At 55.9% G+C, this 13,084-nt stretch overlaps 1 protein-coding gene across 1 annotated transcript; it reads right to left on the reverse strand.

Annotated features, from left to right (window-relative positions):
• Positions 1-3,234: 3,234 nt before the first annotated feature.
• On the reverse strand, positions 3,235-9,830 carry LOC100339830 (chymotrypsin-like elastase family member 3B). The gene is made up of 8 exons (XM_002716039.5): positions 9,774-9,830; positions 8,426-8,511; positions 7,147-7,244; positions 6,899-7,024; positions 4,946-5,082; positions 4,622-4,764; positions 3,920-4,069; positions 3,235-3,311 (listed from the first exon to the last, which is right to left on the reverse strand). The coding sequence occupies exons 1-8, from the start codon at positions 9,811-9,813 to the stop codon at positions 3,279-3,281; spliced, it is 813 nt and encodes a 270-aa protein (XP_002716085.3). The 5' UTR covers positions 9,814-9,830; the 3' UTR covers positions 3,235-3,278.
• Between the last annotated feature and the right edge of the window lie 3,254 nt (positions 9,831-13,084).

The following is a 13,084-nucleotide window of genomic DNA, read 5'->3' on the forward strand; positions in this document are numbered from 1 at the left end:
AATCAATGAACAATAAATGCTGCAAAGATGTAGGAAAAAAGGTATCCGGATCTACTGTTAGCAGGAATTAAGCTATTGAGTACATGTAATTTCAAGGAGTTGAACAGCTGAGACCTGAAGATTAATTAAGCAGAATCATGAACTTTTGACCAGATTGCTGGCAGTGGTTGACAAGAATTCCTGGCTCTCCACGGCCCACGCGCAGAGCGAATGGGTGACAGCAGTTCCCAGCCCTCCCCCGAGGCAGGGTGGAAGAGGCCTGTCCACCACGTCTCAGTGCATGTTATCCTGAAGCTATTTTGGAAAACTCTCCAAAATTTGGAAATTTGGAAAATTCTCCTTTCTCTGACCCATCAGGAGGAAGAGCAACAGTGGGAGAGATGGCTGCAGAAGAACTTATCAGGGAGGCTGAGACATCAGGGCTGACCTCAGGACAAGACTAGGGATGATTTGTCAGATGTGGGGGAGTGAGTGAGGCAAGACAAAGCAGGGGCTGTAAGAAGTGCTATTGATAAACTCCCTTTGGAGAGCAGTGTGGGCATGGGTGAAGGTGAGAGTGGGCACCTCCCTCTGAGAAACTCCATTTCTTGGAATATTCCCCAGAGAGCTCTCACACAGGTGCACCTGGACACACATCTAAAGACATGGCTGAATCACAGTTTGTAGTCACAGAAAATGGACCCTGCTCTCAGCGTCCATCAGAACGGCAAAGGTCAAGTAACTGGTGTGGTTATACAAGGGAGGCACGCTAGCACCCAAGAACTATGGAGACAAAGCAACAAGAGGAGACCTCGGGATTCCAAGGTCACAGGGAAGAAGCAAGTTGTGGGACAGCCCACTCAGCATGAAGCTGGGCTTGCTTTTAAAAACCAGAGCACTCCAATGAGTTGTTTGTGGGACTTACACATGTGATAAGATATACCAGCACGAAGGGGTAGGGCACACACCAAACCTATTCTATCAATCAGGATAGGTTAGGTTGAACTCCCTGTAACAGACTATGCCAAAATCTTGATGGTGGCAGAGTTTGTGTCTTGGCTGTGCTGCATGTCCACCAGGGGCCTGGGTTGGCTCCACTCCACACCTCCCCCACTGGGACCAGGCTGGTCAGCAGCCAGCAGAAGCCATGGCAGAGAGAGTGAGAGCTCGCAAATCACCCTGTCTACCCAAGCCTCATGTTGGCTGAAGTAAGCCACTTGGCATATCCAGGTTTAATAGATTATGTGCCCACAAGGAGAATGGTAATACTTGGTGTGCAGCCCTACACCCATCATGGTGCACAGAGAGGCCCCACTGTAACTATGGTTGTTATTTTTGAAACAGGAAGAATCTGAATTCTGTTATTTCTGAAGGGTAGACACATTCCAAGGTGTCTTCTACGAGATTACCCATGTCATCTGAAAGTATAATTTTTATTGAAATTTTTCTTTAAGTTTATTTGCAAGGCACAAGGAAAAGTCGCATTCCCTGGTTCATTTCTCAAATATCCAAAATGCCTGTAGCTGGGCCAGGCCTGCAGGAACCACAAACATAATCCAGGTCTCCCAGCTGTGCAGAGGAAACCCAATTGCTTGAAACACCATTTTTCTCTCCCATGGTCTTCTACACAAAGCTGGAATCAGGAGCCAGAGACGAGACTCGATCCCAGGAACTCTGATGTAAGACATGGGCATACTACACCTGCTCTCAGGAGATATGTGTCCAAGATTTATTTACTTGAAAGTAGGAGTGGGGAAGAGAGAGAGAGAAATATCTTCCATCCACTGGTTCACTTCCCAGATGGCCACAACAGCCAGAGATGGGCCAGGGCGAAGTATGGAGTCTGTAACTTGACCCTCGTCCCCTACGTGTGTGGTAGGGGTGCAAGCACCGGGACCATGCTCCAGTTTCCTCTGGCCCATTATCTGGGAGCTGGACTTGAAGCAGAGTAGCTGGACCTCAAACAGGTGCTCCTATAAGGGACGCCAGTGTCACAAGCAGAGGCTACTCCTGTGGCATCAAATGATGGATGCAATAAGTATAACCTTTTTTAAAAGATTTATTTATTTGAAAGAGTTACACAGAGAGAGAATGAGAGGCAGAGAGAGAGAAAGAGAGAGAGAGAGAGAGAGAGAGAGGCAGAGGTAGAGGTCTTCCATCCTCTGGTTCACTCAATTGGCCACAATGGTCGAAGCTGTGCCGATCCGAAGCCAGGAGCCAGGAGCCAGGAGCTTCCTCTGGGTCTCCCATGAGGGTGCAGGGGCCCAAGCACCTGGGCCATCCTCCACTGCCTTCCCAGGCAGCAGAGACCTGGATCAGAAGTGGAGCAGCCGGGACTCAAACCAGCACCCATATGGGATGCCAGCACTGCAGGTGGCGGCTTTACCCACGACGCCACTGTGCCGGCCCCAGTACGTATAACTTTTAAAGAAAGAGAACAAGGAACACACCTAGTTAAAGTAGTTGATGCCTGTCCTTGCTAGGGCCATGCTCAATGCTGCAGTGTTTAGGAGGAACCCAAGCTTCCGGGTTTGGCTGTTTGGGTTTCTTCTGCCTGTACCGCAGAGGTTGTCCTGACCTCCAGGAGCACGTGCTGGGTTCCAGCCTGCGTGCGTCATTGCACGCGTCCCTGTGCCTGTGTGTGCATCATCTTGTCCGACAGCCAGGGCTCTCCCTTGGCTGTCCCACTCGCCTCTGGACTCCCAGCTCTGAGCCTGCTGTCGACAGGCAGCCAGGCACTGCTGAGCGAATGCCTCTGATATGCTCATCTGTCATTATTTAATGAACCACTTCAGGGCAGGACCCACATCTCCCTCCCTCTCGGAGCCCACCTGAAACGATGAATGGTACTGAAGCAATGAATGAGCACAGCCCTCCTTTTCCTGCCAGTCGTGGAAGCAGAAGACATCTGGTCTTCCCCCCACACACACACAGGCCTCCCATGAGGGTGTAGGCTCAGGTTCTCTGCAGATTTCACCACGTTTGCGCCTGCATGGAGAAGCCACTGCTATACGTGGGACTACCCTGGAGTGACCTACTTGTCCCAGCTTTCCTGCCTCACTTTCCACACTGGAAGTCCAGGGCCTGAACCCCCAGCCCCAGGCACACCAAGAGGGTCAGTCTCCCATCACACTCCTTCTCCCAGGCCTCGTGCGGTCCTGGTCCTCCCAGGAGAGGGGGCTCTGGTCTCGTCTGCAAATCAGCTCTCAGGTTTAGGACCCGGCCAGGGAAAGTCACTGACGGACACAGATCCACTCGGGACTTGAGAGAGCTCTTTATTCTTTACACAGGACGTGGGGTCAGCACGAGCACTTGAGGCTGCTACCAATTTTCTGGAAAAGACAGGGAGGGGACAGAACAGTGGAGTGAGGGTGACAGGTTCTGGAGTCAATGGAACTGGAGCAGCTCCCAGCCCCCACTCAACTCCGTGTGGCCCCGAGGGAGTGACTGGCCCTCTCTAATGGGAGTGGTGATCCCAGCACTCACCCTGTGGGGTCCTGATTAAAGCATAACCAAGGCCCCAGCCCAGTCCTGGTGCTCATCTACCCAGTCTATACGGTGCTCACTGAGGTCACCATGGACAACACTGACCCTCTCTGACCAGCTGTCCCCAGATGACACATTTATTGCTCACTTCCCGTCTCCCCCAGCAGGGGGCGCCGTGGCCCTCTGTGCTCTGTGACAAGTAAGGACCTGACCAGAGCACACCCCTGAGAAGCCCTCCTGAGTCAGGAGGTGCAAACTCCACCCAGAGCCTGCGAATTCCTGGGGCCACGCAGGGCAGAGCTCACCCCCCTGCCCTCTGCCATGTCCCCAAGGCTCCGCCCCCTGCCCTCCCAGGACCCCTGCAGCCCCTCCCAGGATCTGCCCCTCCTCCCTGTGCCCCAGCCCTCTCAGGACATCCCCCACCCTGCAGCCCTCCCTGCTGCCCCGTCCTCACCGCCTCAATCCAGTCAATGAAGGCCGACACTCGGGTGAACACCGTGGGCTTCTTAGGGGTGTTGCAGTATTCAGGACCAAAGCTGACCACACCATTGACCTCCCATTTACACTTCACTCCAGGGCAGTTGAGGGGTCCCCCAGAGTCACCCTGCAGCAGTCAGAGGGGACAGGGCTGAGCCGCGTCTGAGGGTCAGGAATGGATCCTGAACTTGGGGACTGCAAACCACACCCTCAGTGTTGACCTCTGAGCCTCAGGGGCTCCTCTGAGCCGGGAGCAGGGTCTGTCCCACAGGGGCTGCTGGGGATGAGCTGGGACAGAGCTGACCTCAGCCCCACACCTGCAGAGAGGAAGCCCCGGGAGACGCCGGCTCCCACTGCCCGTGGCGCAGTCACTCATGGACGTGACGCTCATGCACACCTTTAACACAGGGGCTCAGGGTCCCTTCAGAACACAGCGTGGGTGACTTGGGATGTCCTGGTGCCAGTGCCCCCTGCTGTGCTGCTGGGGCCGCCTGAGCACCAGGAGGGATGGTGGCCTCCCAGGTCAGGTGAGCCAGGGTCAAGGCTGTCTGCATGGCGCTGACTTCCCCCACGTCCTGCCTGGACTGAACTCCCAGGATGCAGCGGGAAAGACCCCTCCCCTACCTCCACAGAGATGGTAGAGGGGCCCCAGGGCTGGGACAGGTGTGGGCTGACTCACGTAGCAGCCAGCGACGTTGGCACCGCCGGCACACACATGGATCTCCTTCACAGCCGAGCCCCACCAGTCCGGCTGGGAGCAGTGTGCATAGTCCACCACGGGCAGCAGCCCCTGCTGTAGCTTGTCCGGGGTTGGCCCATCAGCTGCAGGGACACAGAACAAACCCTAGGCTCCCGTGTGCGGCATTCAAGGCACACAGTGGTTCTGGCCGGGTGGGGACTCTCCTCCCACCAAGTCCACCACCCTTCACGCTCTGGGCACAGATGCACCCTGGCCTTTGTCCCCAGCTCTGTCTTTCCACCACTGTCCCCGGTCAGCACGTACTGTTGAGATTGCCCCAGCCAGTGACGTAGCATTTCGTCCCGTGGGGCAAGATGTAGCCAGCAGGAGGGAGGCAGGCGAGTTTGACTTCATCTGTCAACTCAGCTTTGTACGACAGCTTCAGGAGGGCGATGTCATAGCTGTAGGGAGGGAAGAGACGTGGAGCCTGATCCTCCGACTGGATCAGACCCCAGCCTAGGCCTTTGCTCCTAGGGTTCACGTGTTGGGGGCCCCACTGCTAGCTTGCCCCTCCCAAATCCACTGTTAGGAAAGAGCAGACTTCAGAAAGCCCAGTCCATTCAATGCCCACCAGCCCTTGGCCTTCACAGCTGTCCTTGTGTCCACCTGTGCTCCTCACATGCAGCATCCCAGGGCCGGCACTGTGACATAGCAGGTAAAGCCACTGCCTGCAGTGCCGGCATCCCATATGGGTGCTGGTTCAAGTCCCGGCTGCTCGCCTTCTTATCCAGCTCTCTGCTATGGCCTGGGAAAGCAGTATTAGATGGGCTGAGTCCTTGGGCCCCTGCACCCACGTGGGAAACCTGGAAGAATCTCCTGGCTCCTAGGTTCGGATCAGGGGCTCAACTCCAGCCGATGCAGCCATCTGGGGAGTGAACCAGCGGATAGAAGACCTGTCTCTCTCTCTCTCTCTCTCTCTCTCTGCCTCTCCTTCTCTCTCTGTGTGTAACTCTGATTTTCAAATAATTAAATAAATCTTATTTGAAGGGAAGAGAAGAGAAGAGAAGAGAAGAGAAGAGAAGAGAAGAGAAGAGAAGAGAAGAGAAGAGAAGAGAAGAGAAGAGAAGAAAAGAAAAGAAGCTGCATCCCAGATAGCAGTGCCTGGGTTCAAGTCCCAGCTCGGCTCCCCAGTCCGGCGCTCTGCTCTAGTGCACCCTGGGGCAGCAGGTGACAGCTCCACTGTTTGGGTCCCGCCATGCATTTTGGAGACCGTGACAGAGTTCTAACCCTCTGATTCTGACCTTGACCAGTCCTACTGCTGCAAGAATTGGGGTAGGAATTAGTGAATGGCAGATGATGGTGACTATTTCTCTCTCTCTCTCTCTCTCTCTCTCTCTCTCTCTCTCTCTCTCCATCTCCCTCCATCTCTCGCCCTCTCCTTTTCAAGGAAATAAAAATACATACGCAGAATGTTAAAGCCACGCATAGTTCAGGGGCCAGGCCAGGTTTCCTGAGGCTGTGGTGTGGCCGAGGCCTGAGATCTGAGGTTTCAGCGGGTTCCCGGGGGCTGCTGGTGCTGCTCACCCACAGACCACTTTTGGATCCATTGTTCTGCTGCTGCCACTCGGGACATTTTGTCTGGGTCTCCCTGGTCTCCCTAGGCCCCAGGAGCCCCGCCAGGACGGGCCGGGGTCTCCATCACGGTGGCCCCTCCCTCCTGCACTGTTCCCCAGGGTTCCGCCCCCTCCTGTGCTCCTCTCACAGAAAAGGCTGAGCCTCCCGGACACACAGGTGAGCACACAGGTGAGGCTGAGCGGGGCCTTCCCGCCCGTCACCACCACCAGGAAGCCCTGCTGCAGGTCACCCTCTGACCAAGGGGAAGCCGAGGCCCAGGCAGGGCCGTGACACCCAGGCCACTCAGGGAGTGACTGCCAGGGCCGACTCTCCACCCAGTGCTCCTCCTTTGTCCCCAGTGCCGGGACCCAGCTGTGCCGGATGGACCTGTGCTGACCACAGAAAACCTTGGACTTGGGGTGGTGCCCGAGGGGTCCTGGGCTGCAGAGCCATGGAGCCCAGCAGCCGTGGGGGGCTTCCTGCCTCTCCCTGGGCCTGCTGTCCCCTCTGCAGGGAGAGACGTTGGTGCTGTGGGTCTCAGTGTGTGGGGGCTGGGCCCGGGCTGCCCACTTTCCCGGCTGTCCCTGGGAGTCCCCTAGATGCAGCTGGGGGTCACAGAGGAACTAGCACAGGAGCCCAGGCGCCTGCTGGGAGCTCACTCACCCTTGGGAGGCATCATCGTTGTTGTAAAGTGGGTGCACGTAGATCTTCTCCACGGGGATGAACTGCTCGGGTCCCTCGGAGATAGTTATATCGTGCTCGCCCAACGCAACCCAGTATTTCTCGTTCCTGCCAATGGAGGGGAGGTCAGTCTGGGCCTCACAGCCAACTTAGGCCGCTGGCTGGCCTGGGCCGCCTGGATGTCACACAACAACAAAGACCAGGGCGGGGGTGGGGAGAGCAGGACTCACGAGATGCAGTGGGCGGCCGTCAGAACCCAGTTAGGTTTGATGAGGGTCCCGCCACAGTATATGTACAGCCAATCACCCTGCTCAATCAGCAAGAGGACCTGGAAGTCCGGAAAGAACAGACTGAGAGGTCCAGGCCCACCGTCCAGGTTGCTGTCCAGCTTGTACACTGCACAACTCAGGAGGACACCATTCACACAGAGACGAATAACCCCTTCCAAAACATGCAGTGTGCAACCTGAACCACTGCTCATGGTGGCCCTATCACTTCTCCCCTGGGATCACACTGTGGCTCTGTAGTCTCCCATCCCAGGACCTGTGACCTCCCGAGGACTCCAACGTTCTCTGCCCTCTGGGGCCTCCCTGAACCTCTGTCTCCTGGGAGCCCCCAAGACCCTCTGGCCTCTCAGACCCCCCATTCTCTGCACCCCAGCCCTGCAGGCCTCTCGAGCCCTGCAGGCTCCACTCCCCCGAGTCCTCTCCTCCCTTCCCGTCTCCTGCACATGCAGGGTTTCCCGATCTCCCTGGAGACCAAGGGTGACAGCTATGGACCCCGGCCCAGTGCGCCCATGGTCTGTGCAGGACGTAAGCATTCACGCACACAGGCCGCTCGCACACACACGGACCATCTCTGGCTGCTTTCCTGCTGCGATGGCAGGGCTGAGTCCCTGCTGGAGAAACCACGTGGCCAACATGGCTGCAGCACCTGCTCTCTGCCCCCTCACAGAACACGCCTGCTGACCCTGCCCACGGAACGTTCTGGGCTATGGAGCGGTTCTCCTCTCTGCTGTCCACAGTGGGAACCACTGGCCCCAGGTGGCTCCGGAACACTTGGGACGCGGCTGGGACCTCGTCACTGAGTGCTCCACTTAACTTGATGAAGTTCATGGAGATTGAAACAGCCCCATGTGGCCAATGACCCCTGGGCTGCCCAGCACAGCAAGCCCCGCCCTCGGTGCGGCCCCCACTGCCCCTGAGAAAACTCTCTACTCCCTGTCGTGCTTGACCTTGGAGCCCTGGGGTGTAAGTCAAGGGCTCTGAAACCTCCCTGAACCCAGGGCCTGGCTTCCTCTCTCACTGCACCAACCCCTTAGGTTAAGCCTTGCCTGGCCCCAGATCCTGCTTTCCATTTGCAGACAGCCAGTGAAATGTGCAGACAGAGCTGGAAAACCTCCTACCCCTGGGCAGCTGATATGGGGACAGGAGGGAGCCGCGGGCCCAGGACCGGTGGCCTTGCAGTCAGCGCCCAGGGTGGGAGTCAGTGCCCGGGCGCTGCTCTTACCTGCCAGGGCCAGCTGTGGGGTTCTGCATCTTCGCCATTGACCACGCGGCTGGAGGGGTTATAAAAAGGTAGGGCAGAGCCCGAGGCTGGAGAGGAGAGAAGAACACTGGTCACCCAGAGGGTCCCCAGCAGGACAGACGGGCAGGTCCCAGTCCTAGCTGTGCCACTAACAGGCTGTGTGAGCCCTGCAAGTCACATCATCCCGTGGCCCCTGTGAACAGTGAGCGTGCGACTTGAGCAGGGGTACAGAGTCCCTGCTGTCCAAGGCTGCAGATGCACACTGAGAACTGAGGGGCTGACGTTCTGACACGGCCTGGCGCCCAGGCCACCTTCCCATGGCCACAGCTGCTGTCAGAGTGCAGGCTTCGGCTGGAGCATTTGGTGCTGTGCTTACGACACCCATGGAACACCCGCACCCCGTATCAAAGTGTCTGCATTTGAGTTGCAGCTCTGTTCCCAGCTGCAGCTCACTGCCTATGTGCTCCCTGGGAGTCAGCGGTGATAGGCTGAGTACCTGGGTCCCTGAAACTCAGGGCTGCCGACTTCGGCCTAACCCAGCCCTGGCTGCTGGAAGCATTTGGGGAATGAACCAGAGGATGGGAGATACCTGCCAGCCTGTCTCTCTCTACTTCTGAAATAAAATACATAAACTTTTAAAAAATAGTGGAAGCTTTGAAAAACTATTTTCTGTGTTCAAAGCCCAGCCAGGCCCCTTGCTCTAGGATGAGCTACTTTACTTCCCTGAGGGTCGGTTTGCCCATCTGTAAAATGGGGACGATAACGGTACTGACCTCACGGAGCTGGGATGAAAATTACAAGAAAACGTATTTTTAAAAACCTTTAGCATTCTACTAAGCACACAGTAAGCACTCGGCAGATTTATCTGTTCCCATGACTGTCAGTCAAGGGAGGCTGCTAGAGGAGGTGGCCCTGAGCCGCAGTGTAACAAGGCAGAGAGATAAGGCTGGGCCGCAGGCTATGGAGAGGGTGGAGGGGGAGTGTGAGTGGGGAATTGGAGAATTGGAGCGTCCAGCAGGGAGTGGGAATCCCACCCGACGCAGTCTGAGCACAGAGCCCGACTTCACCACCCGGCTGTGTTCACTGCCCCCCACCAGGGACGCCGCCCCAGCCCTGGGTGCTGCTCCCAGTCCTCCTGAGCTGCTCCATCCCCTGCTTCCCCTCCCCCTCCTCCCCTGCACCAAGCTGAAACCCCCACTGCTGTGCCCCAGGGACGAGCTGAGACCCCTCCTGTGGAGCAGGGGCTGGGACCCCGGGACCAGGGTGGGGAGCAGATCTCAGGGCTCCTGGCCCAGGCAGCGCAGGGCACAGACGCGGGCTGGGTTCTTACCAAGGGCCACCAGCAGGAGGGCGCTCAGCAGCCGGAGCATCGCGAGTTTGGAGAGAGGACGAGCGACAGAGCCCGCGTTCTAATATACGGCAAGCAGGCAGGGGGCTGGACTGGGCCCAGTCCCAGCACAGGTGGTGGGACACCAGGTCTCTCCCATGGACCAAGGCCATGGCCCCACGCACTGCTGACAGAGGAGTGACAGCCCATGGAAAGAGCCAGGGTTCCTGCACATGTGTCTGCACAGGTGTCACGGGATGGACCAGGATGGAAAATTCTCATCAGAACGTGCTGCCTGCCTCAGGAGAGAGCACGGCTCGGGAACCCCTGCACTCCCAGCCTGCGTGGTCACGTGCCAGGGCACGCGGCTTCACCTCTCCAAGTCTCAGGTGTCCCAACCCTGAGATCCAGGCTGATTCCACCTCAGTAATGAGGTCTAGCTGAGCACCTGCTCTGCTGGGATCAGGCACTGCTCCGGGGGCTGCAGCGGAGCTCAGCACGTGGTCCCCGCCCCCCATGGAGAGTGAGTCTATTGGAGGAGACTATGACAAACCAAAGGCTGTGTCCACTCAGGGGGGCAGGTGTCCCAAAGAAGACCAGTCCCGGGTGCCTGGGGCGGGAGTGAGAATGGCTCACTTAGAGGGAGGCGAGGGAGCATGACATTTGGGCAGAGGGGAAAGCATGTTTTGAGTCCTAAAGGGAAAATAAAAGCCAGCTAAGAGAGGGGCGACAGACTGACAGTTTTAAGATGCCTCTTGCAAGACCCTCATCCCATGCCAGAGTGCCTGAGTCTGAGTCCAGATCTGCTCCCAAGTCCAGCTTCCTACAAATGTGGACCCTGAGAGCCAGCCTATGATGGCTCAAGGGCTTGGGTCCCTGCTACCCAGAGACTTCCTGAGCTCCCAGCTCCGGTGTTTGGCCTGCCCCAGGCCCGGGGTTTGTGTGGATTGTGTATGGAGCTCTTTCTCTACCTTTCGAATTAAACGCACATGAATCTTTAGAAATGATTTGTTTGGGGCCAGCGTTGTGTTCCAATAGTAACCTGGTTCCTGTGACTGCTTTGTCCCAGGCGGGTGTTCAAGCCCAGGCTGCTCCCTTCCCAGCTAGCGCCTCGCGGATGCACCGTGAAGTCAGTGGAAGATGTTACAAGTGCTTGGGCACCTGTGCCCATGCAGGAGACCCTGGTGGGCTTCCCGGCTTCTGACTTTGATGTGGCCCAGTCCTGCCCATTGCAGCCATTTGGGGAGTGAACCGGAAGATGGAAGGTCTCTCTCTCTCTCTCTTTCTCTGTCTCTCCCTCCCTCCCTCTCTCTCTCTTCCTCCCTTCTTAGCAACTCATCCCTCCAAATTAACAAAATAAATCTTTTAAAAATATTTATTTTGCTTATTTGAAAGACCGTGACAGAAAAGTGAGAGAGACAAAGAAATCTTCCATTCACTGGTTATTCCCAAAATGACTTCATTGGCTGGGGCTGCTGCAGGCCTAGCCAGGAGCCACGAACTCCATCCGGGATTCTGGGGCAGGGACTCCAGCATTTGGGTCCTCCTCCCCTCCATTCCCAAGCACATCAGAGGCAGCTGGACTGGAAGCCGAGTAGCCAGGTCTCATACCCGCACTTGCATGTGGTGTGCTTGGCTTTCAATTGGAGGTTTAATCCACTGCACTCAAAAATAAACTTTTTTAAATGCTAGGCAGGGGAAGCCCTGAAGTAAACACACTCCAGGTGGAACAGGTGGCAAGTGCAAAGGTTGGGAGGATCGAACTGGCTTGGCTTCTTTATGAAGAGGCCAGTGTCCTTGGAGCTCGGTGGTCTACGTGGAGGTGGAGAGAGGTGAGGCCACAGCAGAGGGGACCCCTGGAGCTGAACACTGGCTGATCCACTGTCCCCCTCACTCCTGCTCTGTACCTGGGAACAGGTGCAGCCACGTGCCCTAAGGGACATGGCTGAGAACGCCCATAGAGGCCCCATCCTCAATGCTCAAGAACAAGGACCAAGAAGCAACCCAAATGTCCACCTAAGTGAATGGATGCATGTGTGGGACATGCATGCAGGAAAAGATCAATCAACAAAGAGTGGATTGTGGTGACGTGGCACATGCAGACACTTCCCAGGCAATGAAGGGGAAAAAGTAGTTTCCAGCAGATTATATGCATTTTCACATTCTTTCTAAAAATGATTTATTTATTTGAGAGGCAGAGAGATGGAGACTTTCACACAGACACAGAGAAAGTTCTCCCTATGCTGGTTCACTCTCCAAATGCCTGCAATAACTGAGGCTGAGCCAGGTAGAGGCCTGGAGCCTGGAAAATTTTTTTTACTAACAGTTCCCCCTTTTGTTTTTTATAAAGCAGGAGCTGTGTGGGATTACATTAGCCCTAAAGTCCAGGAGGGGTAGAAGGACAATAACCTGTCCTTAGAGCTATTTCCTGCCGACATGGGGAGACAAGGTACTCTCTGCTGGCATGGAGTGATGTCTTAAGATGCTGTCTCCTGGGTGGGGAGCCGAGAATATCCCTGTAGCAGCATTTGGTTGACCGCCTGGTTGCTGAAGGCCTTGGTTCGTTCCATTATCAATTCCTATAAACACTTCAGCAGATATGGTAGAATAAAAGACAGGATGAGAATAGCAACCAATGATCCTAAGAGTGGCATTAACCAAGTAATGAGAGGATTTCATAGAGGAGAGGAGATGAGGAGGGTCTCTGGACCCTTGGGAAGACTGCTTGATGGATGCGGTTTGAAGCTCATCCCAACCAAGACCGGAAGAAAGGCCACTCATCTTTCAGGGGTAGAGGGGTTTGTCTGTAGAGAAATCTGAACAATCATACAACATTAAGTGGGGCAGAGGACCATCAATACACAGGTCAGGACTGGAGCCATTGATGTTAGAGTAGAGGCTATGATTACAAAGGAATGAGGCCCCAGGTGGGCTAGACAGGGTCTAGAACAAAGGACAGAGTCATTACTAGAGGACCTAAGAGAGGTGCTGTCTAAGCCACGTCTAAGTTCTCTTATTGAGAGGCAAATAGAAGCTGACAGAAGGGGCCTGATAATAATCAGGTGGGCTTTAAGGCCGTGCCAGTTAGGAGGCCCAGGCCTATCTATCTCTTCACATGGGGTATATCCTAAGGGAGGTGTGAGCCTCCTTGGGAAGGCACCCTGCTGACTCCCATCACCTGGCTGGCCTGGGAGGAGAGCTGGCCAGGTGAATGCAGGTGGCATCTCTCACAGGAAATTCACTGTTCTGCCTACAATGTTGCTGACTCTACTTGGCCATCCCCTCAACCCCAGCAGTTACCTTGGAAGCTGAGA

This window comes from Oryctolagus cuniculus, chromosome 7, assembly GCF_051225735.1.
Source record: "Oryctolagus cuniculus isolate XC-2025 breed Fujian yellow rabbit chromosome 7, ASM5122573v1, whole genome shotgun sequence".
Classification (NCBI taxonomy): domain Eukaryota; kingdom Metazoa; phylum Chordata; class Mammalia; order Lagomorpha; family Leporidae; genus Oryctolagus; species Oryctolagus cuniculus.